General features: G+C 39.6%; 1 protein-coding gene and 1 long non-coding RNA gene across 2 annotated transcripts in view; both read right to left on the bottom strand.

Annotated features, from left to right (window-relative positions):
* GNAQ (G protein subunit alpha q) overlaps positions 1 to 27,084 on the bottom strand; it is a 307,507-nt gene that overhangs the window by 50,718 nt on the left and 229,705 nt on the right. The window contains exon 5 of the mRNA XM_081804098.1: positions 26,950 to 27,079. Within this exon, the coding sequence (XP_081660224.1) occupies positions 26,950 to 27,079 (130 nt within the window). The remainder of the gene's footprint in view (positions 1 to 26,949; positions 27,080 to 27,084) is intronic.
* On the bottom strand, positions 1,465 to 17,891 carry LOC145717189 (uncharacterized). Its single transcript, XR_014140256.1, has 2 exons — positions 8,733 to 17,891; positions 1,465 to 8,517 (listed from the first exon to the last, which is right to left on the bottom strand). It is a non-coding gene; the product is annotated as an uncharacterized LOC145717189 (long non-coding RNA).

Here is a 27,084-nt window from a genome sequence, read left to right on the forward strand (position 1 = left end):
TGACTGCCCCGAGCAAACAGACGTTAATTTTAGGTTTCAGTAAGCTCTTTCCTGTGCCTTTCTCTTCGGACATACTCTGTGCTCTTGTCATTTAATCTATCTTTATAAAACCTACCTTTGGAAAGAGATAGTGGGCAGACGAAATTACCCTAATATAGAAGTGTCAGGGGAAGCCTAATGTGTATTGGCATTTTAACAGGGCTCGACACCAGACAAACATATGATCCTCTAACTCTGGAATTCCTGATAGTCAATGAGCTGGCTGGGGAAAAATGGGTGGTGGGGGGGGAAGGTATGGTGGTCCTCTTCGTTGTGAGAGGCAGTCCTGTGCATTGCAGGATATTTAGCAGCGTTCCTAACCTCTCCCACAGGGTGCAAGCAGCACCCCTCCAGTTGTGAGACCCCAAAATGTCTCCAAACATTGGCAAATGTTCCCTGGGGATGGAGGCAAAAGCGCCTCCCACCATATCTCTGCTCTAAACATAACCATGTAGGTGGTCAGCTGCTCTGTCAATACGCATCACTAGCTATTCTTGCCAAGGAGCTTATAATCTCACTAAGGAATTCAGATCTACACTGAAACTATTAGCAAACGGTCCAAGCCAGGACAGAAGACGAAGTACTCGAAAGTGTCAACAGTGACAGTAACTCTCATCAGATTTCCATAAGAAGCGTCCCGTGCAAGGGGCTAATACGGAGTGAGAATATTAATATCTAAAGAGAAGTCTCTCTTCTTCTTTAAGATGACTGCTGGAAAGAGAAGGAACACTAAGCGATCTCAAATTGGTGCGTTTTCACAGGATTTATATGTGAAACCTTTTGCCTTCTTTCTCTCTCCTCAGCCCATCCGAACATTGAATCAAGACCGTTAAATCTTGAAGCCGTGGTGCCCCCTCCCCCCTTGCTCCTTCTGCAAAGAAACAAGCCCTAAAACATCTTCCAAATATAGGGAATTTATTGAGTTTTAACGTTTGGAGGTTGTAGCTTTTATACTCTGAACCCCATGGAAGGAGCGAATTTCCAAAATGGAATATTTTCGCAAATTTCCAAAATGGAATATTTTCAGACTCCTGGATTAGGAATAACCATCACCATAATTATAATACTTACTTTTATAGCATTTACTATGTCTCAGGGACCGTCCTAAACACTTTACATATGTCGAGTCACTGAATCCACTTACAGTAACCCCAACACCGCTGAAGAATGCACTGTTCTTATCCCTACTTAAAAGCTAAATAGACCGAGGCCTTGAGAGCCCCCACGGCCAGACAGTGAGAAAGCAGTAAATCTGGGCTCTCAATCCTCTTTCAAGTTCTAAGCTCTTTTTGCTAAAACTGTCAATGGAAACCCAAGTCTGAGTAACCCTGGATACTCCAATATCTTTGGCCTCAATTTTAAAAGCTACTGAACTAGATGGTTTGTAGAGATCCTTCCAGTGCCTCGCTCATGAGAGATGGTCAATAAATATTTAGCCCTGGAAATTTCTGCCATGAGATATTCAACTCAGGGACAAAAATGTCCCTCATCTTAGCTTGACATTCAAAGCAAAGTGTGGCAGGACAAACACCAAGCTTGGGACCAGAAGACATAAGTTCCAAGGCTTTCCCCCCTGTACGAGATGCGCCTCGTATCGGTTTCACTGGGAGATAACAGATTAGTTAATGCTAATGGTCAAGTGCAAGAGCAGTACCAACTTTCTCTTTGAGGCTTTCCTTCATCACGAGAAGTATTTTTCTGAAGTAATCTCTCTGGACTTGCGGTCAAGGCATCCATCCATTCCACAGGTTCTGCTTGCAGCTAACCCTCTAGCTAAACCACTCGGGAGTCCAAACCCACCTGTGCATTCGGAAGCCTCTGGGGACTTCAGTGAAGTGGGCTCGGGCTGGCTGCCGAAGGCCCTGTCACTGGCACCATAGAGACTTCTTCCCTTGTCACCTTGGTTATGGTCTGTTGACACTCTGAGTGGAGAGCCTGGTTCAACAGTGAAATTCTGAGCAAACCCACTCTGAGGACAGCCAAGTGGAATGAGAGAGCGAACCCAGAGAACCCCTTACCCCTGAGTGACATGCAGACTCTGATAACACGGGAAGACAGAGAGTGACGTTTGCCTCAGCTCCTTGAACCCCACTGGAGAAACACCCCGTATGAACAGCGCGACACCTGCCGTTCAACGTGAATCTGCTAAGTGCCATAGAAAGGGGCACAGCTGCTGGAGAGAAGAAACAGGAATGACAAATGTCCCTCAGTGTTCACACAGCTTTATATTTCAGGCAGGCAGAAGGTTCAATAAGAATGCATAGGTTTCTTATCCTGAGACTGTGATACTCCTTCAAAAGAAGAACACAGATGGTAACAATTCCAACAACAATTACCCTTTTTCTCGCAGTGTGAGAGATAAAGAAACAAAATCTTCATGGGGATGGTGTACTTGGGTGATCAAAGAGCAACGAGCATTATTGCTCCTCGCTGTGCTGTGTACCGGTTAATGGGATTGAATAATAGGCAAAATGACTGGCACCACTGGAGAAATTTCAGGTGAATTTTGGAATTTAGCATATGGCTTGGGGTATGAAGTATTCTGTGTTAATTTCAGTGTTTCAAGTGATATATAGCATTCCCCAAGGGCAGACTGACAATTTATCTTTAGTTTTTCTAAAGGTACTCTGGATGAGAGGAGAAAGAGGTCTACTGATGAACACTCATTCACTGTCTGATAACGAACAGAATGATTTTTATCCAGTTAGGTGTTGGCTCCTTTGTGTGCTCAGTGCCTGGAGGACAGGTAAACACGTCTCATCCCAAGACTCAAAAAAACACAATCTCAACTGAAACCAGAGACCAGGGCCTGCCAGACTCAAAAAACAAAACAAAACCAAAAACAGGGGGCTTATTACCAGTGTCAGCAACAGGCCTTTGTCAAAAAAAGGCCTCTTCCCCCAAATGTCTCCCCTACCGTCTTTCCCTTTGGAAAGAGCTCTACTTCAGTGCGAGTGAGCATCTGAAACCCCAACCTGTGACTCATTCAGCTGGATGGCTCAGACCACCTGACAATCCAGCTCCGACGTCTTAGGAGCTTTTCCTCTGGGTTTGACAAGTCCCACAGCAAGACCTCCCTACTCAGATGGAAGAGGACCTGAACAGCATGGGACCTCTGATGGTTTTAGCGAATCTGAATTAAGATGAAACAAAACAAAAGATTACATACGTTTTGTTATCTGTGCCAAAGGAACTCTGACTGAGCTCTGGGCAATTTGGAAATGGAAATTGTTTTAAGATGTTTATTTTCCAGGGCGTGAAAAATCAGACATTATTTCGCCCAGTTCATCCCTAGTTTTTAATTTGCTGGGCAGCCTTTGGTGGAGGCTGGGGCGGGTGGGGGTGGGTCTAGCCATTAACTCAGTTCAACGGACAACTCAAAGATGAGACAGGGAGAAGTGCTGGCGTATGAACACTGTGCGTTAGGAACTCAGTTTAATGCATACATAACCTAAGTGCAAGCTCTTTTAAATTCGATGCTGTCTCTTCCCTTCTAGTAAGCTGACAGCCTATTTAAGGGATGCGGGGGCAGTGAGGGGATGGGGAGAAATGGGGCATACATTAAACGTAAGTTTGTGCTGCCACGGCTTCAGTGATTAGTTTCTGACCATCCTCATTGGGCATGTCAGCCTGGCACTGTTGGGGAAGTGAGGCAGGAAATCAGCTGCTAATTACAGTATAGATTAACAAGCTGCAAATTAATCAGGAAGAGCACGTTCAGTGGCATTTTTTTTTTCTTTTTAAAGAGAGTTAAAACGAAGAGGCATCAGGTGAAATGAAGGTTTGCAGGGAACTTAAGATATATATTCCTCCTGTAGGTACCATGTGCCCCACAAGCTCAGGGGACATCTAAGGAGGGCCACGGCTCCCTGGGCACAGGCAAAAGGATTCTGACCACTGATCTCTTGGTTTAGTGGAAAGGACCGGCTACATAATTTGCAGGACCCCGTACAAAACGAAAATGTGAGGCCACATTCAAAAAATTAGGATGGAGTCATCAGGGCATTAAGCCAAGCGTGGGGCCCCATGTGATGGGACAGGGGTGCACACCTGTGAAGCCAGCCCTGCAAATGAGACTCTATATGTTAGACCACACAAACGGAGTGGTATTTATGGCTGAAGCCATTCCTCATAATTACTTGTATCTTAACCTGAGTCATAGAAGGGGGAAAAAAAAACTGCCCCTAGACTCCCCAGACAAAAACAAAATAAAAACCCAACGCTGATGACGGGGGGGTAAGGGGGCAACTATTTCCAGTCCCCAGCTGGTGCTATCCCACATTCCCTGTTCCTCTCGATGCCTAGGTTGGAACGCAGAGTAAGAGCCCAGTACACAGCGGACTACCTTCCCATCGAGAGCACTCATTTACCAGTAAAAGCACAGTGCAATGCAGACTGGGAGCCTTTGAAAATCATGACATACACGAACAAATTCATTTTATATTGTACTTAGTCCAAACACACGTGTGCACACACATACACACACAATGGAAACAAGAGTTTCATGAAACAGTAATTCTCCAATAATACCCTTTGATCTTTTCTATTCAATTTCATTGAAATCTATTTTATTTAATTTTTTAAAGATGCAGCTCATGACCCGCCATATGCAATTCTCAACCCAATAATGGCTGTGATGTGTTGAAACCCGCAATTGGAAAACACTGTTATAGTGCCTATTGTCTTTCTCCGCCAGGTGTGTTCCCCTTCATGCCCTCTAGTCTTGTAGAAACAAAATATGCCTCTGACCACGGGTCAACGTTAATTCACACTGAGAAGATCAATAGACCACATCCCCCTCCCCTGAAATTTTCAATTTGCACATGAAGTGGAGTCTCCTTTTTCTCTTGCCTTGCTGAGATGGGCAGATGTGATTCGGAGCTATTTGACCAGAGAAAGAGATCCCCAGCCCCATCCCTGGTTCAACGAGCTTCTAAGGCCGCTTCCTGGGTGCATAAGCCACTATGTGCTTGAGTTAGTTTGCAAGAATTTTTGTCTTTTTCAAGCACAAAGTCATGACTAATACAAACACTATGATAAATAAAACATGGAAGTAGATAACAAATATGTTATGAATAGGAGTAGCTGGATTTTAAAAGCCATATTGATTTCAGTTCCCTGTTTGGCATTTTAAAACCTTTTCCTCCTATTATTCTGAAAGGAATTTTCTCAAACAAAAGCTTCTTTGTTTTTTAGCATTTGCACAAATAACACTTCTCCCCCTATTTTTATCTTATAGAACAAATACTAGTTAAGTCTATTTCTCTGGCTGTAAGGCATAAATGTCACATCAGAGCTCTCTTGAGGAAGACTGAATCAGCCACAGAGGATATTGTTTAGAAATGAAAGTTATAACAGCGTTTCCTTTACCATTAAAATTATTGATAACATGAACTATCACTTACTGAATCTCAATGTGCTCCATCCAGAACTATCACTTACTGAATCTCAATGTGCTCCATCCAGTAAGTTTAGATGGTACCTATTTTAATAATCCTCATGACACTTTGAGACAAATAATATCCTCACTGTGTACGTTGAAAGGGAGGCAAGGCACAAGATATTAACCTCTTCCGGACTATCCAGCCTGAAATGGGTAGAGCTGCATTCAAACCAGGACAATCTGACTCTTTCTACTTCCCTACTGCCTTTCCAGGCACTGTCTTGAAGCTGTACATCACAGCTGCCCATGTCCCTCCTTCAAAGAAATCCCTGTTCTCTTATTCCTTTCCTCAAGTGACAATTCCCACTACAGGAATCGGCAACTCAAAAAAAAAAAAAATACAGCTTTCATTCATTTCTTCATAGGTTCATGTGTAAAAACATGCTGGAGATGTCACTGTGGCAGATTTAACTGAGGCCACGAAGGTACGGAGACTGGCACTTACTCATGCCCTTGACTCTTACTCTAACCCTTTTGAAGAAAATTTCATGCGATCCGGACCTCCTAGGAACCACTGGGCCTGGAGTTCCATCACATGTGCTGATTCTCTAGAAAGTAACAAAGCCATCAATAATGATCTTAAGCTTTACAAAGTGCAGATTCCCCACCAAAAGACAAACTCTCCTCTTCCAGAAAAAAAAAAGGGGGCAGGGGGAGAATCAGATGGTATTCAAGAAAGACCCCAGCTGGTTCAATCTGGCCACCACAGTGGTCCAGGCTCCTCTGGCTTGGAGCCCACAGCATTTATTTGACTGCCGATAATGTCGAGCTTTCCATTTATTTTGAGCTTTTAACCCTCTGCATGTGCTCCGTCGGAGATGAACAAACAAGTGTTGAGATAAATCCTGGCCTCATAAAACTGTCGCCCTTATTTCAATGAACTCCTTAATTTGGATTATTTCTAAGGCTGTCTCAGTTTTCAAGGTATTTTCAGCAAATTGACAGAAAATGGATGTTTTCTAATATGGCTAAGCTGCTGTGACGAGTCATCTGTACCGATTTCTTTCCTCACTTGTATCCCCATCTTATCCTTCTGAAAGCAATTAGGAAAAGAGAAAGCAGCCCAAGGTTTATTTTTGCTTAACCAGATTTCAGTTGATAAACATTCTAAAAAAGATTTCTTAATTTGACTTTAAAAACATCTATCACTTCTTTAGTCTATACAGTATGTATGTCTATGAAAAACATTAGAAATGCAGATAAGACAAATGAAACATAAAAAAACAAAATTGCCCTTAATCCAACCGTTTGGAGATAATCCCTAACAGTTGCATGTTAACTAACCTTCCAGACGTTTCTGTATGTGTCAGTAATAAATAACTGTGTTATATATCTTTAAAAATTAGACACTTTCTAATAATTATATATCTATATTATCTATATTATCATTTTTAGTCCCTCATAGCATTTTATTTTCTGGATATACAAGTTCCCCCATTATCCAAAAGTTCACTTTATGCCACTTTGTTTTTATGACAAACCATCCATACCTGTTTTTGCTAACTGAAAGAAATCTGAAGAGGATTTTCTGCTTTTATGAAATTGTAAATGCATCTTTGCTTTATGCCATTTTGGGTTCTGAAAGGTTTTAGAAAAGGCAAGGGTATTCTTTCAATGAATCAGGATGGCTTAGTGATGAATCTAAAATTGTGGCCCCTGAAGCCAACCAATGGAAGCTTATCGGACTCTCTGGCTTCACGCTCTTAGATCACCAATTAGCCTGACACGATTTACTGACCGAACCCGGGGAACTATGTGCTATTGCAAAGCCGTCTTGTTGTTTCTCCTGGCTCCATAATTTTAAGAACCCTACCGCTCAAACCATCCAGGACTCTATTAAGGGGTACCTGCCAAGTTGTTACTTGGTTCTTGCCTTTCCTTGGGCCCTCGTGGCCATTTTTCTGCTGTTACTTTTTGGGTCTCGCCTGTTTAACTTACTTGTTGAATCTGTATCCTCTGCATTATAACAGCTCCATTCCAAGCTGATGTTTGCACGGGGATTCGAACCCATACCCATTGGGGATCAGACAGCGAGAGAGTTCCTTAACCTCCAATGACAGACAGGGTCTATGCCCCTAATAAGCAGGAAGTAGATACAGAAGATGAGCCCCCCCATCCACGTTCCCCTTAAAAATAAGAAGGATGAAATTTCTCAGGTGGGGAATAAGGTAGTTAAGGGTCCATGGAATAAGCCCCAAACAAAAAATTTGTGCATCTGGGGCACTGTCTGTTGGTGGCTATGATTAAACTGCCTCTCTTGAGGAGCAGAATCAAAATGCAGCTAGGATGTGGCCTCATACACAAGCCGGACTTAAAATAGAGGCCCCCCCACCGGCTACAAGAAGCACCAAGGAGCTGCCTAAGTTGCCTTCTAAGCAATCAGGATGAGGCCCTTCCAACCAGTCAGGAGGATGGAACTTTCTCTATGTAAGCGGGGCTTCCCCTCTGTTCACAGAGGCCAGCCTAACTATTCTCTGTTGGTGCTGTGTCTCCCTTCAGCTCAAGCTATAGCCCCAATAAAGCCTAGCCTGGGCCTTTGACTCTTAGCTCTGGCCTTGTTTCTATTGTTTTGAGCCCAATAATCCAACTCCAATAACTCCAGTAACAGTTTCACAGGAATGCTCTACTTCTGACACTGGAAGAAACCTGTACTCTGAATTTTTTTTATCCAATCTTCTACTATTAGATAATTTAGTTGTTTTCAGTTATTCACAACTATATACAATGTTGTGATGGACTATTCTCTACATATCATTGTAGAGAATAACCAATTAAACAATTAGCATAAATCCCCAGAAGCAGAATTACTGGATCAAATGGTATAACCACCATAAAGGATTTTTACAAATTCCATACCAGTAGCAGGTTGTGCCAATTTATCTTCCTTCCAGTAGTATATCTATTTCTCTACATCCATCCTTCTTTTGAATCTCTGCCATTCTAATAGGTAAAAAAGCACTTTCACATGTCAACTGTGTTCCTATGATTATGGAATGGTCAGACAGACCTTAAAAATCCAATTTGGAGAGGGGCGCCTGGGTGGCTCAGTTGGTTAAGCGACTGCCTTCGGCTCAGGTCATGATCCTGGAGTCCCGGGATCGAGTCCCACATCGGGCTCCCTGCTCGGCGGGGAGTCTGCTTCTCCCTCTGACCCTCCCCCCTCTCATGTGCTTGCTCTCTCTCATTCTCTCTCTCTCAAATAAATAAATAAATCTTTAAAAAAAAAAAAATTCAATTTGGAGAAGCACACATGGATGATGAAGCAAGGACCTCCAAAAATCCACCCTGCCACAAAAATAATGAGAAAATTGGCAAAAAGCGGTCAACATCAACTTTTTCAGAACTTTGAAATTAACCAAAGACTTGCAACAATCTGAAGAACATTTGTTCAAGAGAAATAGCCGATGTGGGCGAGAACAGTGAATTTTGGGGTATTTAACTTGCACTATTCCCATCCCCCTTTCCTAGCTCCACAACAGCCCTGACAACCAACTGCCTCCCAGCCACGGCAGCTGTGAAAATCAGCAGCAAAAATATTCCATATCAATAGGCAGAGACTGATAGAAGGGATAAAAAAAGAAAACAAACCATGATCCAACTATACCCTGGCTACAAGAGACCCCCTTTAGACTCAAAGGCAAAATGGATTGAATGTCCAAAGACAGAAAAAGACATGTGCAGAAGTAACCAAAAGGAGAGCTGGAGTGACTACACTAATAGCAGACAAAATAAACCTTCTGACAAAAATTGTTACTAGAGACGGAGCATGAAGACTATATCCATCTTTATGATGAAGAAGATTAAATCCATCAAGAAAGTCTAACAATTATAAACATATGCACTGAAAAGTAGAGGCCCAAAATACATGAAGCAAACCCTATCAAAGCTGAAGGGAGAAATAAACAACTGAACAGCTCAAGACTTTCAATAATGGATGAAGCAACGTGGCAGAACAAGCAGAAAGATTTGAAAAACAGGGGCTCCTGGGTGGCTCAGTCGGTTAAGCGTCTGCCTTCGTCGCAGGTCATGTTCCCAAGGTCCTGGGATTGAGGCCCATGTTGGGCTCCCTGCTCAGCTGGGAGTCTGCTTCTCCCTCTCCCTGCCGCTCCCCCTGCTTGTGCACTCTCTCTCTCTCTCTGACAAATAAATACATACATACATAAATAAATAAATAAATAAATAAATAAATAAAATCTTTTTTTTTTTAAAGGAAGATTTGAAAAACACTATAAGCCAACTAGGCCTGAACGTGTATTAATAGGCACTTGACCCAAAAGTAGCAGAGTTCACGTTCTTCTCAAGTGTTCAGATAACAATACTCCCCAAATTGATATACATATTAAACATCATTCCTGCCAAATCCCAGTTAGATTTTTGGGGGGAGTAGTGTGCAAGAATAGACAAAGTGATCATAAAATTTACATGGAAATAAATGCAAGGGACCATCTTGAAAAGAAGAACAAAGGTGAAAGAGTCACACTTTCTAATTTCTAAATTTACTACAAAGCTCAATAATCAAGACACTGTGACACTGGCTTAAAGACAGACATACACATTAATGAAATAGAATCGAGAGTCTAGAAATAAATGCTTATGGTTATAGTCAACTGGTTTTTGACAAGAGTGCCCAGAAAATTCAAGGGGAAAGAAGAATCTTTCAATAAATGATGCTGGGACAACTGAACTTCCACCTGCCAATAAATAAAGTTAGGCCTTTACCTTATATCATATACAAAACTTAACTCCCAAATAAATCATAAACTAAAACTTAACTCCAAATAAATCATAAACTAAAATGCAAGAACCGCAAAACTTCTAGAAGACACAGGTGTAAATATGCATAGCCTTACATTAGGCACATTTCTTAGGCATGACACCTACAGCAGAAGCAACCAAAGAAAAAGCAGATGACTTGGACTCATCAAAATTAAAAACCTTTGTGTATCAAAAAACACTTTTAAGATGTGACAAGACAACCCACACAATAGGAGAATATATTTGTAAATCATATTTCTGATGAGTCTAGTATCAATTATATATAAAGAATTCTTGCAACTCAACAATAAAAGAGAAATAAGCCCATTAACAATAACCAAAAGATTTTAATAGGTATTTCTCAAAAGAGGATATACAAATGGCCAATAAAGCAAATGAAAACATTGTTAGTCAATTGAGAAATCAAAACCACGATGAGATACCACTTTACCACCTCTAGGATGGCTAAAACAAAAAAGGCAGATGATAACAAGTGTTAGGATATGGAGAAAGTGGAACCCTAATACATTACTGGTAGGATTACAAAATGGTGTGGCCACACTGAAAATGGTTTTACAGTTCCTTAAGATGTAATCATCCAATTACAAAATGACTCAGAAATTTCACTTCTAGGAATATCCAAAAGAAGGGAAAATATATGTCCATAGAAAAAAACTGTCCATGAATGTTCACAGCAGCGTTATTTGTAATAGCCAAAAAGTCTGATCGACCCAAGTGTCCATCAACTGATTAATGAATAAGTAAAATACAGTATATCCATACAATGGAATATTATTTGGCAAAAAAAAAAAAAAGGAAGTACTAAAACACGCTCCCACATGGATGAACACAGAAGCCCACATATTACATGATTTCGTTTATATGAATTGTCCAAAACAGACAAATTCATAGAGACATAAAGTAGATTAGTGGTTGCTCAAGGCTGTGGCGGGGGGGGGTGGTAGAAGGCAGAGAAAGTGACTGATAATGGGAACGGTGTTTAATTTGGGGTAATAATAATAATGTTCTCAAATTAGAGAGCAGTGACTTTCTGTTTCCAGTCTGTCCTGCAGGAAGCTTGGAAGTCCTAACTTCAAGCCACTGAGTCCTAACAAGAAGTAAAATGGTGAACAAAATGAAAAATCAGTAACTCTTCTTAGATCCATCAGAGAAGTGAGGACATGGGGCATACTGTTATCCCACGAATTGGAGAGACAGACATGTGAATACAGAGAATCACAACTTACTGGAGCAGAAACCGAGACAAAAACTTCCACAGGGACCAACGTAGGGGGAGGAAACCCTAAATTGTAACCGACAAATTGCTGGAGGGCAAGTCTGAGCACTAAAGACTCTGGGGGAATATGGTCATAAGGGGATGGAAAAGGAGTCATTATGAAATACACCAGAGCATTCTTTTCTTCCTAATAAGGGCTGGTCTCAAGGGAAATTATTTTACCAGAGTATAAACTATTGGGGTTTTATCAGAGCCTAACTTCAGGCTGGGATAACTACGAAAAAAAGAGAGAACACAAATTGCTAGTATCAGAAACAAAAGAAGAGGTCACTACAGAGCTCATGGACATTAAAAGGACAAGAAAGGAATACTATGGACGATTCTATGCCCACAAATTTGATAACCTACATGAAATGGACCAATTCCTTGAAAGACAGAATCTATCAAAACTCACACAAGAAGAAATAGAAAATCTGAATTGGCTTCTATCTAGTAAAGAAACTGAATCAATAATTAACGACCTTCCAAATCAGAAAGCAGGTCCAGGTGGGCTCACTTGTGAATTCTACCTTCTTCCATTTAAGGAAAAAATTATATGAATTATCTATAGTCTCTTCCAGGAGACAGTAGCAGAAGGATACATGCGAACTTGTTCTGTGAGACAGCATTATCCTAATATCAAAAGCCGGCAAAGACATTACAAGAAAATAAGACTAGAAAATGAGAAGACAAGCTACAGACTGGGAGAAGCTATTTGCAAGTGACAGAACTGATAAAGGACTATTATCCAAAATACGCAAGAACTCTTCAAATTCAACAATAAGAAAACTAACCACCGGATTAAAAATGGGCCAAATACCTAAACAGACAACTCACCAAAGAAGATATGCAAAATAACAAACATATGCAAAAATGCTCTACGACATATGACATTAGAGAAATGCCAACTGAAACAACAAAGAGATATCACTGCACACCTATCAGAATGACCAAACTCTGGAGCAATGACAACATCAAATGTGGAGCAGCAGGGCTTTGTACTCATTGCCGATGGGAATGCAAACTGGTACAGGAACTTGGGAAGACAGTTGAACGGTGTCCTACAAAATGAAACATACTCTTATACAATCCTGCAAACTTGGTATGTACCCAAAGGAGATGAAAACTTATGTCCACCCAAAAACCTGCACATGGATGTTGTCAGCAGCTTTATTCAAAGTTGTCAAAACCTGGAAGTAGCGAAGATGTCCTTTAGCAGGTGAAGAGATGAACACACTGAGGTCCATCCAGACAATGAAATATTATTCAGTACCAAAAAGAAACAAGCTACCAAGCCACAGAGACACAGATAAATCTTGAATGCATATCACTAAGTGAAAGAAGCCAATCTGAAAAGGCTACATACTGTAGGATTCCAACTTTATGACATTCTGGAAAAGGCAAAACTCTGGAGGCAGTAAAAAATCAGTGGTTGCCAGAGTGTAGGAGGGAGGGAGGGAGGGGGGATGAATAGGAGAAACACAGACTATTTCAGGGCAGTGAAACCATTCTGTCTACGAGAATGGTGAATACATGTTGTTATGTATTTGTCAAAATCCATAGAATGTACAACAATCCATAAAAGTGTGAACCCTGAAGGAAACTATGGGCTTTGAATGATCATCACATGTCAATGAAGGGTCCTCAATTGTAACAAATGTATCAAGTGTAACAAATAAATATAACAAATGCCCTGTGGGGGAGACTATGCATGTGTGAGGGAAGAGGACCTATGGGAAATCTTCCACTCAGTTTTGCTGTGAACCTGAAACTGCTCTAAAAAATAGTCTATTTTGTATTTAAAAAAACAAAACAAAACAATTAGATAGTGGTGACATTCGTATAATTCTATGAATATACTAAAATCCACTGAAGCATATACTTTAAGAGGGCAAATTGGGTGGTATACGAGTTATATCCCAATAAGCTGTTAATAAAAAAAACCCCTCAATTTCATCTCTTCCACTTTCTCCATGGCTAGACCTTCTGTCACTACAGACACCGCTCCCGAAATACTCTTTGGCTCCCAAGTTAGTAACAACCTGTTCAGCTCACTTCCTGCATGTGTCGTCTGCCCAGTGCGGCCCTGGCTCCCTGCTGCCTCCCTCCTGCTTGTTCCCCACCTCTTACAGAAACACAGCCTCTTCTGTGACTCACCAGACCAAAAGGCAGGACACGGGCACTTCCGGTCTGGGTATTGCATAACTGCTTTATTTCAGCAAAGAGCACTCAGACTTTAAAAAACAAAAAACAACACCCACCATCTTCTTGAGGACAGAAACAACAGTTCATCAGGAGTACATACAAATTGCAAACTTATCATGGACATAATAATGAAATCTGCAAATATAAAAAATACAAGTGTGGAATTAAAAAAGTAGACAAGTTTACAACCGAAGTGGGAGGTTTAAAAATAACTCAGTCAGTGAGGGGGAAAAAACCCCACACGCGGCTTTTCAGTTTGCTTTCCTTTTTTCCCCCATAAAAGGATATTTTTTCCTTTTTTTTGGTTTTTTCTTTTCAGGGATTCATTTCTGTATACTTTTATGAGCCGACCAAGGTATACATATATTTTTATGACAAAAGATTCGCAGGGTAACTTGATATATAGTATACAATGTATACCATTTTTATTTTACAGATATTATATATTTTTATTATACTTATCTAAAAGAAATATATACCTTAAAATAAAAGTTTAATATATTTCCATTTTCTCCAATGTTCCCAAAGTACATAAAAGGGTAATTCCTACCCAAGTGATGTTACGATCAAGGAAAAATTATATGCTGGTTGTTATTTACATTTATAATGTTAAAATGCTGGTGTTAATATTAGTATTTTATTTCTAATTAGAATTGACAAAATAAAAAAGGTGAAATTATATACGCAATATAATTCAAGACCAAAAAATTTACAGCAAATATCATGTTAAGATGGCCATTTCCAAAATATAAATGCTATGCACTACAATTGGGGGGAAAGATTCCTTAAGGAGGACATGTAAAGGATAGAATTTAAAAGACCAATTAATTGACCACAACAAAAGATATCATTTAAGGGGCGCCTGGATGGCTCAGTCAGTTAAGCATCCACTCTTGGTTTTGGCTCAGGTCATGATCTCAGGATCATGAGATTGAGCCCAGGGTGGGGCTCCGCACTCAGCACAGAGTCAGCCTGAGATTCTCCCTCTCCCTCCCTCTCATCCTCTCCCCCTGCTGGCATTCTCTCTCTCTCCCCCTCCTTAAAAAAAATATACCATTTAAGGTGGTAAAAAAGCAAATCATGGAGTGGCAGAAGTTACTTGCAATATAGATAACTTACAAAGGATTTGTATCAAGAATATACAAAGACCTCTAAATTAATGATTTTTTAAAAAAGCAGACCAACAGAAAACTGATAATAGAATTAAATAGGCACTTTTAAACTCTATCCTTTACATGTCCTCCTTAAGGCACTTCAATGGTAAAGAAATATACAAAGTATTCAATCTCATTGTAATCAGAGAAAGGCAAATTCACACCAAAATGAGATGCTACTACACACCCAATATAACAGCTGAAACTTAAAAGCTGAGCGTATCTATGTTGGTAAGAAAGTAGGACACACATATACTGTGGGTGGAAGTGTAAACTGTTTCCAAAGTTCAAACTGGAAGCTTAGTGGGTTGAATGGTGACCCCCCCAAAACGTATGTTCACACCCTTTCCTCCAGAACCTGTGAATGAGACCTTATTTGGAAAAAAAACATCTTTATAGGCATAATTAAGTTAAGGATCTTGAGATGAGATCCTCCGGGATTACCTGGGTGGGCCCTAAATCCAACAAGTGTCCTTCTAAGAGAGCACAGAAGAGAAGACATGGACAGAGAGGAGAAGGCTAAGGGAAGACAGAGGAAGAGCCCTGAGCTAGGCAACCACAAGGAATGCCAACAGAAGCTGAAAGAGGAAGAGAGAAGGGAGATTCTCCTCCATAGCCTTCAGAGGGAGCATGGCCTTGTTGATACCTTGATTTTAGACTTCGAGCCTTAGCCTTGGGAACTGTGAGAACAAATTTCTATTTTGTAACCCACCAAGCCTGTGATTTGTTACAGCAACCCTAGAAAATGAACACAGGCAGTATCCACAACAGATGAACATACACATTCACTGTGAATTATCAATTCTATTCCTACCGGACAGAACATCAGGCACATATAAGCCAAAAAACATGAAAAGGATATTCATGGTGGCATTATGCACAACCCTTGCGAAGAGAAAACCACTCAGATGTCCATCAAAAATAGGAGGGATACATTGTGGCATATTCATTTAATTGAATGATATAAAGTAATAAAAATGAAAAACTTCAGTGACACACAACATGAATTTATCTAACGCTATTTTGAACACAAGAAGCTGACACAAAAGAATTTATTTAATTTCACTTATATTAAGTTCAAAAAGGGCAAAATTAATGGTGTTAGAAGTCAAAATAGTAGTTACTCCTGGGGGAAAGGGAGGGGGGAGTTGTGATTGGAAAGGGGCACAAGGGAGCTTCTAGGGTACCTAATAATGTCAATTTCTCATGGTAGATGGTAATTACATGGATGTGTTCACTCTGTGATAATACTTCAAACTGAACACTTATCATTTATATGTGGTTCTCTATATGCCTATGTTAATAAAATATTAAAAACAATAAAAAAGTGGGGCGCCTGGGTGGCTCAGTCGGTTAAGCGACTGCCTTCGGCTCGGGTCATGATCCTGGAGTCCCGGGATCGAGTCCCGCATCGGGCTCCCTGCTCGGCGGGGAGTCTGCTTCTCCCTCTGACCCTCCCCCCTCTCATGCTCTCTCTCTCTCTCTCATTCTCGCTCTCAAATAAATAAATAAAATCTTTAAAAAAAAAAACAATAAAAAAGTAACTCAGTAATCAATCAAATAGACAAGAAATGAGTAAGGATTTAGAAGATTTGAATAACTCAATTAACGAGTTTGTTCTAATAGATATAATATAGAACCTTGTACCCAAAAATATGAAATCACAATTTCAAGCACCTATGGAACATTTATAAAAACTGACCACATACAATGACATAAGCAGTGTTTAAATGACAGTAATGGTGAGCTATATATACCATGTCCTGTTTATGGATGGTAAAATTCAATACTGCAAAGTTGAAAGACTAACCTCAAAGTTATCTATATATTTATTAAAATTCTAATCATATTTGTTTTTTAGAATTTGATCAGGTGAAATTAAAATTTACGAGAGAGAGAGTAAAGGACCAAAAATAGCTAAGAAAATTCTGAAGAACAACAGGTAGGTAGATTTGATGATATCAACATTATGACAAAACTAGTGACCTGATAACCTTTATATTGGTACAGGAGTAGTAAACAGATCAACCAAATAGAAAACCCGGAGAAAGAACCACAGATGTAGGAAAACTTGATGCATGCCACATGTATCGTTACTATCAATGGGAAGGAGGACAACCAGAAGAAATAAGACAATAAAAAATATACTTGCTTAAGGGTGTCAGAGAGCTGAAAAGTAGGGAAGAAGTACCAGGGCAAGATCTGGGGAAGGAAAGGTCTAGAGAAGTGACCCTGTGATCTGGGGCCTCTTCTCCGAGGGGGAGCGGCTGATTCTGGAGGTGGCAGCTGAGAGCCTGAGGAAATGGGCCTCTAGTGAACCACCACTGCTTTGCACCCAGAGTGGATGTATGCCCGGGGAAACAGGTGCACGCAAGGCCTACAGCTCAGTCCTTTAACCATCAGAAGAGCTAAAACGAAAAACAGTGGCAAGTAACAGGAACTTTCAGACATAACTAGTGGGAATGTACACTGTTACACTCACTTTGGAAAATACTTTTGCCTTATCTACTAAAGTTGAAGATACATATTCCCTATGTGCCTGAGATTCTACTCCTAGGTATATATCCAATAGAAATGTGTGCCTGTACACCAAGAAATATTTCTCTGAATATTCACAGAAACATTATTTGTAATAACCCCATACTGGAAGCCCATGAGAAGTCTATAAACAGTAGAACGGATAAAAGGATAGTGGTATTTTCATGCAATAGAATACTAAATGGCAATGAATGGATTATAAATGAATAAATTATATAAAATGTATAGACCTTACAAAGTATAATCTTGAGCAAAAGAAGCTAGACACACAAGTTTATAGAAAAGTTCAAAAACACACCATTTGACTCCCTCTGTATAAAAGTTAAACACAAGTAAAAAGGTAACTATGGGGTTCAGGGATACATATTTAAGTATTAAAACTAAAGACAACAGCAAAGAAGTGACTCCCTTCAAGAACAGTGGTACCTGCTGGGGGAGGGGCACTACCAGGGTTTCTGTGGTCTTGGCATTGGTTCTTTTTTTTTTTTTAAAGATTTTATTTATTTATTTGACAGAGAGAGACACAGCGAGAGAGGGAACACAAGCAAGGAGAGTGGGAGAGGGAGAAGCAGACTTCCCGTGGAGCAGGGAGCCTGATGCGGGGCTCGATCCCAGGACCCTGGGATCATGACCTGAGCCGAAGGCAGACGCTTAACGACTGAGCCACCCAGGTGCCCCTTGGCATTGGTTCTTGATGGGGTGCTGGACACACAGATGACTTATGATAAGTCAGGGTGCTATACATTTTGAATTTGTGTATTTTTCTTTATATGTATGTATATATTTCACAATTTAAAAAAGAAAAAGGTAAAAAAAAAAAACCCATCAGTAGAGGTGGATGATGGATTTACTATCCAATAAATGGTATTGGATCAACTGAACAGATATATAGCAAGAAAATATGAAATCCTTAACCCCTGTTATGCTCAAAAATCAATTAAGGTGTATAGAAAAACTATGAAAGGGCGTCGTGGTGGCTCAATCGGTTAAACATCCATCCGACTCTTGATTTTTGGCTCAGATCATGATCTCAGGGTTGTGAGATTGAGCCCCGCCTCTAGCTCTACAGTGGGTATGGAGCCTGCTTGGGATTCTCTTTCTCCCTCTCCCCGCCCCGCTCCACCCCCCACCCCTGCTCTCTCCCTCTCTGAAAAAAAGAAAAAAAAAAACAAAACACTATGAAAGTAAAACCTTGTAAGTTTTACTAGAAAATAAGGGATATATCTACATATTCTAGGGGAAGAAAAAATATTCCTGAAGAAAATACAATAATACAACCAATAAAGGAAATGAGTGAGCTGACTACATTAAGATTAAAGCTCTTCCGGGGCGCCTGGGTGGCTCAGTCGTTAAGCATCTGCCTTCGGCTCAGGTCATGATCCCAGGGTCCTGAGATCAAGCCCCACTTCGGGCTCCTTGCTCAGCAGGAAGCCTGGTTCTCCCTCTCTCACTCCCCCTGCTTGTGTTCCCTCTCTAGCTGTGTCTCTCTCTGTCAAATAAATAAAAAAAATCTTTAGAAAAAAAAAAAAAAGATTAAAGCTCTTCCGTAAGCAACAAAGCAAAAAGACAAGCCATGCACTGAGAGCTAATTTTTATATGTATACCTGGCAAACAATAATAACCAGAATATGTTTAAAAGGTGTATGTATCGATTAAAAAAAGGACAACTCCATTGGGGGCTGAAATCAGGGGGAGAACAGGCAAGGGTGGGAAAAGGTAACCCACATTGAAAACCACCTAGCTGGCTGAGAAGCGTGTGAAACACAGTAGGGCATATTCACCCAATGGAACTAGATGGTGGTCTAAATAAGTGAATTAAAGCCATGTGTAGTAACATTAAAAAAAAAAATCTCAAGAACAATGCTGAGTGAAGGAAAAAAAAAACACATTGCAAAATGAAATCATCTAAATATAATTTACAATCATGAATAATATTAAGCATCCAATATTACATACTGCTTAATGACATATATATATGTAGTAAAGAAGTGAAAAAATATGCACAGTGCCAACTTGAAACCAGGAACTTTTGGAGAAGGAAAGAAATGAATCCAAGGTTATGTAAGGTCTTTAACTGCATCTGTATCATTTTATTTCTGTGAAGATAAATATTTAAAGCAAGTAAGTTCTCTCAAACTTTATGCTCTCTTGTATCACTGAAATAGTTTCTAAAAACAAAATCCACTTCCTTAGCTCTTCTCACTCTTGTTCTTACACCAAGCTGTGTGTTTAGACCACTGGGTATTGGCCCAGGATCAACTTTGATGCCATGGCACCAACTTACACTGAGAGCAGCTTAAGAGACAGCCCTATGAATTCTAGTATTTGGTTTCCTGGAGGGATATTATTATCCATGGAACTTCCTCCCTCCCACGGCATCTCCTTGTGAAGCTGCAGGAGTAGCTCAGTACAGAGAGAAGCTAACTTGTTTTAAAGAAAAATGAATCTTCTAATAGGCCATGATTACCTCCTTTTATTATTGCTAAGAGATGCTTGACTACACTGATGAGCTACTGCTAGGATAGGTACCTGGTTCTGTCGTCGGCATTTTAATTCTTAATCTCACCCTCCATTCCCTACAGTCCTTTCATCCAGACTTTTCAGGTGATTGACTTTACCCTATCTTGTACGCATATTTGTAGACACATGTGTGCTTATAGCCACGAAGGGAAATTTTCATAAATTTTATTGTATAAAATATACAACTTCTGCTCATCAAAAGACACTATTAATAACTGGCAATCTGCAAAGTAGATGTTTGCAGTGCATATGACAAAGGGCTCACATTCAAAGAATGTAAGGAATTCATATAAATTAGTACGAAAATGATAGATAATCCAGAAGAAAAATGGACAGAGATAAATGGCAGAGCTAAAATTCCAATCTGATATCTTACTTTATTTTTTTAAAAGATTTTTATTTATTTGAGAGAGAGAGCATGAGCAGGGGGAGGGGCAGAGGGAGAAGCAAGCTTCCCACTGAGCAGGGAGCCCGATGTGGGGCCAATCCCAGGACCCTGGGATCATGACCTGAGGCGAAGGTAGATGCTTAACTGACTGAGCCACCCAGGAGCCCCAAATTTTAATTTTTAAAAAAATTGTTTCAGTTGTTATTTGTAACACTATCACTATCAACAATGACAATCACTGCTTACACCCTGATTGTGGTAGAAAATCTTCCAAATTCTTTTCTTTTTTGGGGGGGGAGGTTAACAACCTTCCCTATAATAATTCTATGTATATAGTTCTAGAAATCAGATTATATTAAATATACTCCTTGGCAATCTGCCCTTCTCATATAATATAATTCATCTTACAAAGAATATTGCACAGGGACACCTGGGTGGCTCAATTAAGTGTCGGACTCCTGATTTCAGCTCAGGTCATGAGATCGAGCCCCACGGTGGGATTCTCTCTCTCCCTCTCGCCATTCTCTCTCTTAAAAAAAAAAAAAAGATTATTGCGTAGATTATACCAGTATGGGTTTAATGTAGGCCTTGAAGGATTTCCAATATACAGGTACACAAACAGTGTCCACGTGTGCCCGCTTACCCACGCCCTTACCAGCACCGAGTGCAGGTCTCCGGTTCTAACTCATAGACGGTGATCAGAAAACTTCTTCCTAGCTTCTTTCAAGCCATCTGAGCAGAGAGGTGGCGGAGTATGATAATGAGGAAGCAGAAAGCCAGAGGATGAAAGGGGGAAGGGGTTTAAAAAAGGGACAGGTGGCTGTCTTCTGGGTTACATCTCTAAAACCATGTAACTTCCTGCAATCTCTGTCTATATACACAGGGGAGATGTTGCCTTGTTTCAGTTTGTTGCCATTCATAACTAATGCAGGAATGAAGAAGGACCATCCTGCTTCCCATTAGAGACTCTGCTGTGCCCTCCTTCCCACTGCAGTTCCTGCAAGTAGAAAATGTTCTGTTTAAGAGAAAGAAAGATAGAAAGAGAGAGGGGAAAGAAAGAAAGAAAAGAAAGAGAAAAAGAAAGAAGAGTTTGAAGAAAAGTGGCATAACTCAAGCATTTATTGCCTTTGGAAGTTGTTCAGCTACAGGATAACAGAAGTGTGGTCACGGGGGGACCAGTGACTTCCCTAAAGTGATTTGAGCAGAGTGAATGGCTGGAAGGACATGGATTTCAAAATAGAAAGGACAGCCAAAATAGCAAAACAAGAAGTGTGAAGCTGAGTGATTACAGAATATAAAGCTACATCACATGGAGAGCCCTAGTCAGGAACTAGAGTATTAATCATATCAAAAACATTATTTACTGGTGATCTTTAAAGGAGGAGTAATATTGGATGATGACCTCAATGTTATACCTTGCTTTAGTTACTCAGTTTGTAGAGAAACATTTACTGACCTTCCAATTAATAAAAGGTTTTAGAAAAAACTACCTTAAAAATAACATTTTCAATATTTGCATTTTTGCTATTCAAAACACATTTTTAAGGACTGGAAATATTGTAAAATTATGTAATTATAAAAAGTATGAGATTCTTTTTACATGAGGGAATGCTTTGATTTGTAGGAAAATTTATAGATAAAAATATTAGGAAAACAGTGTTCATTGAGGATGTGTTGAATTTTATCAACATGAATATATAATTGCTCCATGTGCTAAAGTATGTTTAATTATTTTTCCACATTTTCATTAACACTATAACTTAAAATGTCTCTTGAATATTTGAAGAATCAAGATACCTTTTACTGAATGTAATGTTTTTCTAGATAGGAGGGAAACATAACCTGATTTATCAAACTCGGCTTAATGGATTTGTGGATTTTTTTTTTTTTTAAAGATTTTATTTATTTACTTTTTTAGAGAGCGAGCAAGAGAGAAACAGCATGAGAGGGGAGAGGGTCAGAGGGAGAAGCAGGCTCCCCGCCGAGCCGGGAGCCCGATGTGGGACTCGATCCCAGGACCCTGTGATCATGACCTGAGCCGAAGGCAGACGCTTAACCATCTGAGCCACCCAGGCGCCCTGGATTTTTAAATATACCCTGTAAATTATATTTGTAACAAAACATTTTTGAAGGGATTTTATTTTAAACTGGAAGTGTTTTTAAAAAATAATATAGTTAAGTGTTTATAAAAAATAAATAAATAAAAAAGAGACAGGTGGCTAAAAAATGAACAAAGGAATGAGGAAATGGGAAAAAGAGTTAAAAATATAAAAAAGTGGGATGTCTTTCAGGAAGATCCTTAGTAATCAGGCCATGAATCCAAGCCGAGTATGCCAAAGGCTGAGGAGCAAGATAAAGTTTCTGGTTTCATAATTTAAGATCAACACAGGACGTGAGGGCCAATCCAACTGAGAGTGGACATTGTGAACTCAGCTCTTCCTTCCTTTTAACTACTTCTAAGTCTCCTATAGACCTTCCCTCTGGGGTTGGAATTTTTTTTCTCAGTTTTTAGTCATTTCCTGACCAACGCTGAATTTTATATGAAGAAAATTCCCCAAACTCACTTGAAGTTTTTAGAGCAGCACAAAGTACAAGTTTCACACTTTTAAGGAAAATGTTCAGACTTTGGTTGTAGCCGAGTAACTTCAAAATGGATTTGTTTTAAAACCCAGGAGAGGAGAAGTATCTGAAGGAAATGCATATTTTAGACTATTTGTTTTAAGACAGTTCAAAATCAAATGAGCAATACAGGAACTCTGAACCACCCGCAAAGGATCTCTGGCTGGTCTACTGTCATCTAGGATTATAACAAGGTACACAGGGGCAGAGGAGGGTATTTCAATTCCTTCTTGCAAGGGCAGGATTGTCATGTGACTTCCATGCTCCTTGGATATGTATAAGTTCCCTTTACTTTCCCTCTGAATTTGTCCCTTTCTTCTGGAAGACACTGTGAAGGAGGGGAAAGCAAGCTGGTCTAAAAGGGCCTGGCTTCAGGCCTTGGGTGACTTTGACCATGGGCCTTAATCTCTCCATTCTTGTATCTTCATTGTTAGACTGCATTACCAACAAACCTGATCATCTCACCTCCCTGGGATGAAGGCGGGCGAGATTCAGACAAGGGATGGTTTAAGAAAGTTTTGAACAGGCATAAAGTGCTAAGGTATTACAAATGTCTATTCTCTCCTTTTATTTATACATTTATTTTCTAAATCAGCTGAGCCACTCCAAGAATCAGGTTTCAAGAATAAATGTTTATGGAAAGCAATGTTGGAGAAATCTATCTTGGTTCAAAGGAACACTTGGGGTGTGGGAACTATCTCGATATTTTATTAAAACGAAGACATAATGGGTTGTGACCATTTCAAAGGGATTAATTTTAGTTAGGAGTGCACATTCAGAAAGGAAGTAGAGGAGGAGATTCTGGGAAAAGCATAGTCTGTAAGACAGCCCCTGACTCAAGGTCTGAGAAATTATTGTTGTATTGGTGCTCAGATATTCATGTAACAAAAAAAATCAGAAAAATCAAGACTCAAAGAGTGTGGATACATGTTGATAAGCTTAAATGTGGTATGGGGCTGCCTCGCTGTGTGTGCTGGCTTTCAGGGGCGCTGAAGTAATAATACAGGCAAGGAAGGATTACAGTGGAGCAGGTGGCTCCATGCTCATGTGTTATCACAGGAAAATAACACAGCAGAGGGAATGCGCAAATCAACACAGTTCAACGATCCTGACCAGTCTCACTCTATTTGATGATATGTGTTCCTCTCTGGAGGAAAAAAATGAAGAAATTCATTCCCCAAGCCCTAGAAAGGCTGAAAATTTAGAAAGACAAAAGCAGATCTACATAAAAACCTTGAAGATTAATACACACAGTTTTAGAAATATGAAAAGCAAAAGCAATCATCCAAAGTCCTTCAACTGCTTTTGCCTGTCGTCTGCAGCGCATTTTCCACAGTTCTCCGGGACAGAAGGGGAGGCTGTCAGTAGCCATTTCCAGGTGTTTCTCACAAATATATACCAAGGGAGGTACCACAATGTCTGCTTTGGATTAAAGTGATGACCATCAGATTTCAAAACCAAGAACAAAAGGTTTCAAGAGTTGGTTTCAGTTTTGTCTCACCAAAACCAGAAAATCTGGGGAAGGTGGGATTCTACAGTTGTGAATTTCCTTCATGATTTAACGAAGAGGAGAGGAAATGGCATTTTCATATATTAGTTTAAGTGGAGAAAAAAAGAATGTGACTACAACCCGACATTAAAAAATACTTTCGATGGTGTTCCCTAATTACCAACAGTGATGGCTGTGGTCAACATGGATGAAGTAATTAATGAGCAGCGTTGTTCTTACTATGCTGAAAATCATTTGCAATATTACCAACTGGCTTGACTTAAGGTCTGAGAAAAAAAGCACCATGAAACGACTTATCTCACAGAATTACAAGGTAGGCTTTAAAAATATTCACAAGTGATCTGGGAGTCCTAATGGAAAAGATAACAGATTATCTTAATTTGTAGCATAATGTATCACCAAGGAATCAATGAAGCTGGCAAAATATTTTTAGATGCACATAATGCCTATACATCGAATGGCAAGTTACTGTGGAGACTTTAGTTATGATATCTGATCATCAAAACAATGTCGTCTTATTCTAATTAATATAAAATAATATACTTTCACACAAAACCAGATATCTATGAGTAATGTTGGGTGAAAAGTGGGATAAATCATCTGTGATGTCGAGGTAACTGAGGACTGGGTTTATGTGGTAGAATTAGGTGATGATCTACCTAAGGAACTGACTTTCTTTTCTGTTTTGTAAATTTTAAAGCAGTAAATTGATGAGCATTAAATCACAACATATATGTCTTTATAGATATAATGTACTTGTATAAAATGTTTATCAATAAATACTTCCATTTCTCTAGCTATAAACAGTGACATAAGAAATAACACTATGTGTTCTTTTGATAAATGTCTTAAATTTTATTTTACTGGACAGAAAACTAAAGCAGAGAGATCATGACCTATATAACCAAGGCCTTCCTCTCCCCACACTCTCTATTCTAACAAAAGGATATATCTCTAATGATGTCCTTCTGGGCAAAGTTAATTTTAGGTTCCATTTTTGTATCTCTTTAGATACTCTGGTACCTAGCACATAGTAGACAAGCCCTCTAAACATTTTTTCTCGTGATTCAACTTTCAAAGATATGAGAAATGTCTTATTCTGTTCCCCAGATATGCACGATATTCAAAATACTACATCCAAGGATGACGGAACAACAAATGAACACAGATATAAAGAGAGAAATACGTATGGACAGATTATAGCTAAAATTCTGATGGTAATTGCTTAATTTAAATTTTGGTAACTGATTGTTGCAGATTTTAATTTGCTTAGCAGGCACTTTTCATTACAACTACAGATGGCACATGGCTGATAAAAACTCTTAACAAAGTTCTTTGATTCAAAAGCCCACATGCTTGCACCCCTGGAAAGATTCTGAAATGCATGAAGAGGCAACTCAGCTCTATTTGGGATATTGGTTCCCAAACTCTTTATCAACCCTCCATACAAAAGAAATTAGATATGTATTTTGATAGAGATATTAATACTTGCAGAAAAAGAAAATATTTAAAAGGACCAGAAACCAAAATTCTTCTATATCAAAAAATGTATAGAATTAAAAGTATATTTTAATCAGCTATTGGAGATAGCTCATTTCCTTCTCTTTGTTTTCTATCCTATTAGAAGGATATTTAATACTTACTATTGGCATCTCCGTCTGCAATTTCTGCCTCTAACAGGTTATCAGGCATCTTTCCGATTCCCCCAACACACACGCGTGCTGAACTCCAGCTCAAAGCAAGTTTTCTATGCCCCTGTATTATCCTCCATAGTCAACTCTGACTCATCATCGAGACTTTATCACCCTCAAAATCCGTATTTATACCTGTTAGAGGTCTTCACGTAATGGGGAGAAGATGACAATACTGAATCGGTTCTCCAGACAGGCATATCAAGGATATTTTCCCCAACCACTCACTATTTAGTAGAGACAAAATGATGCCACAGCCTACAGAATTGTCTAAGAGCAGAATGGCCATGTCACCAAGACACTTCTTGGCTCCACAATGAACTGATCTAGAGCCCAGCTGCAAAGTCACTCACATTTGCCAAGAGAGGTTTTGAGTACTCTTTGGGACCCACCCAACACACAAACAATGATTTAAACAAAATGAAAACAAAACAGAACAGGCTGACTCATTCCAACACTCCCAGCTCCATCCTGTAGGAAGAGGGCTAGAAAATGATGTGAGGGTTAGCCTAGGGCTTTCTATGTTACTTTCATTTTCAGAGCGTCTACACAGTGGTAAGAGTATAAAATAGGGTCTAATTAAACCTCAACACACAGACCAGCTCATACATCTGACAAAAGAGTTTACTGTTCTGATTATATCATGTGCTACCATAGGGTTATTTTAATTATTGAAAAAAATCCCCAATTAGTAGTTAAAAAGCAATGAAATCAGTTTACCCCATGTGCCACACCCTACACCCTCTTATTGATTTGTGTCAGGTGTCAGATATTGAAATGATAATCCATTGCCTGTCCGAAGAGCACTCACCTCATTGTCCGACTCCACGAGAACTTGATCATATTCACTAAGCGCTACTAGAAACATGATAGAGGTGACATTTTCAAAGCAGTGTATCCATTTTCTTCTCTCTGACCTTTGGCCCCCCACATCGACCATTCTGCA

The sequence above is a fragment of the Leptonychotes weddellii genome, chromosome 14, assembly GCF_054177405.1.
Source record: "Leptonychotes weddellii isolate Sample4059 chromosome 14, ASM5417740v2, whole genome shotgun sequence".
Taxonomy (NCBI): domain Eukaryota; kingdom Metazoa; phylum Chordata; class Mammalia; order Carnivora; family Phocidae; genus Leptonychotes; species Leptonychotes weddellii.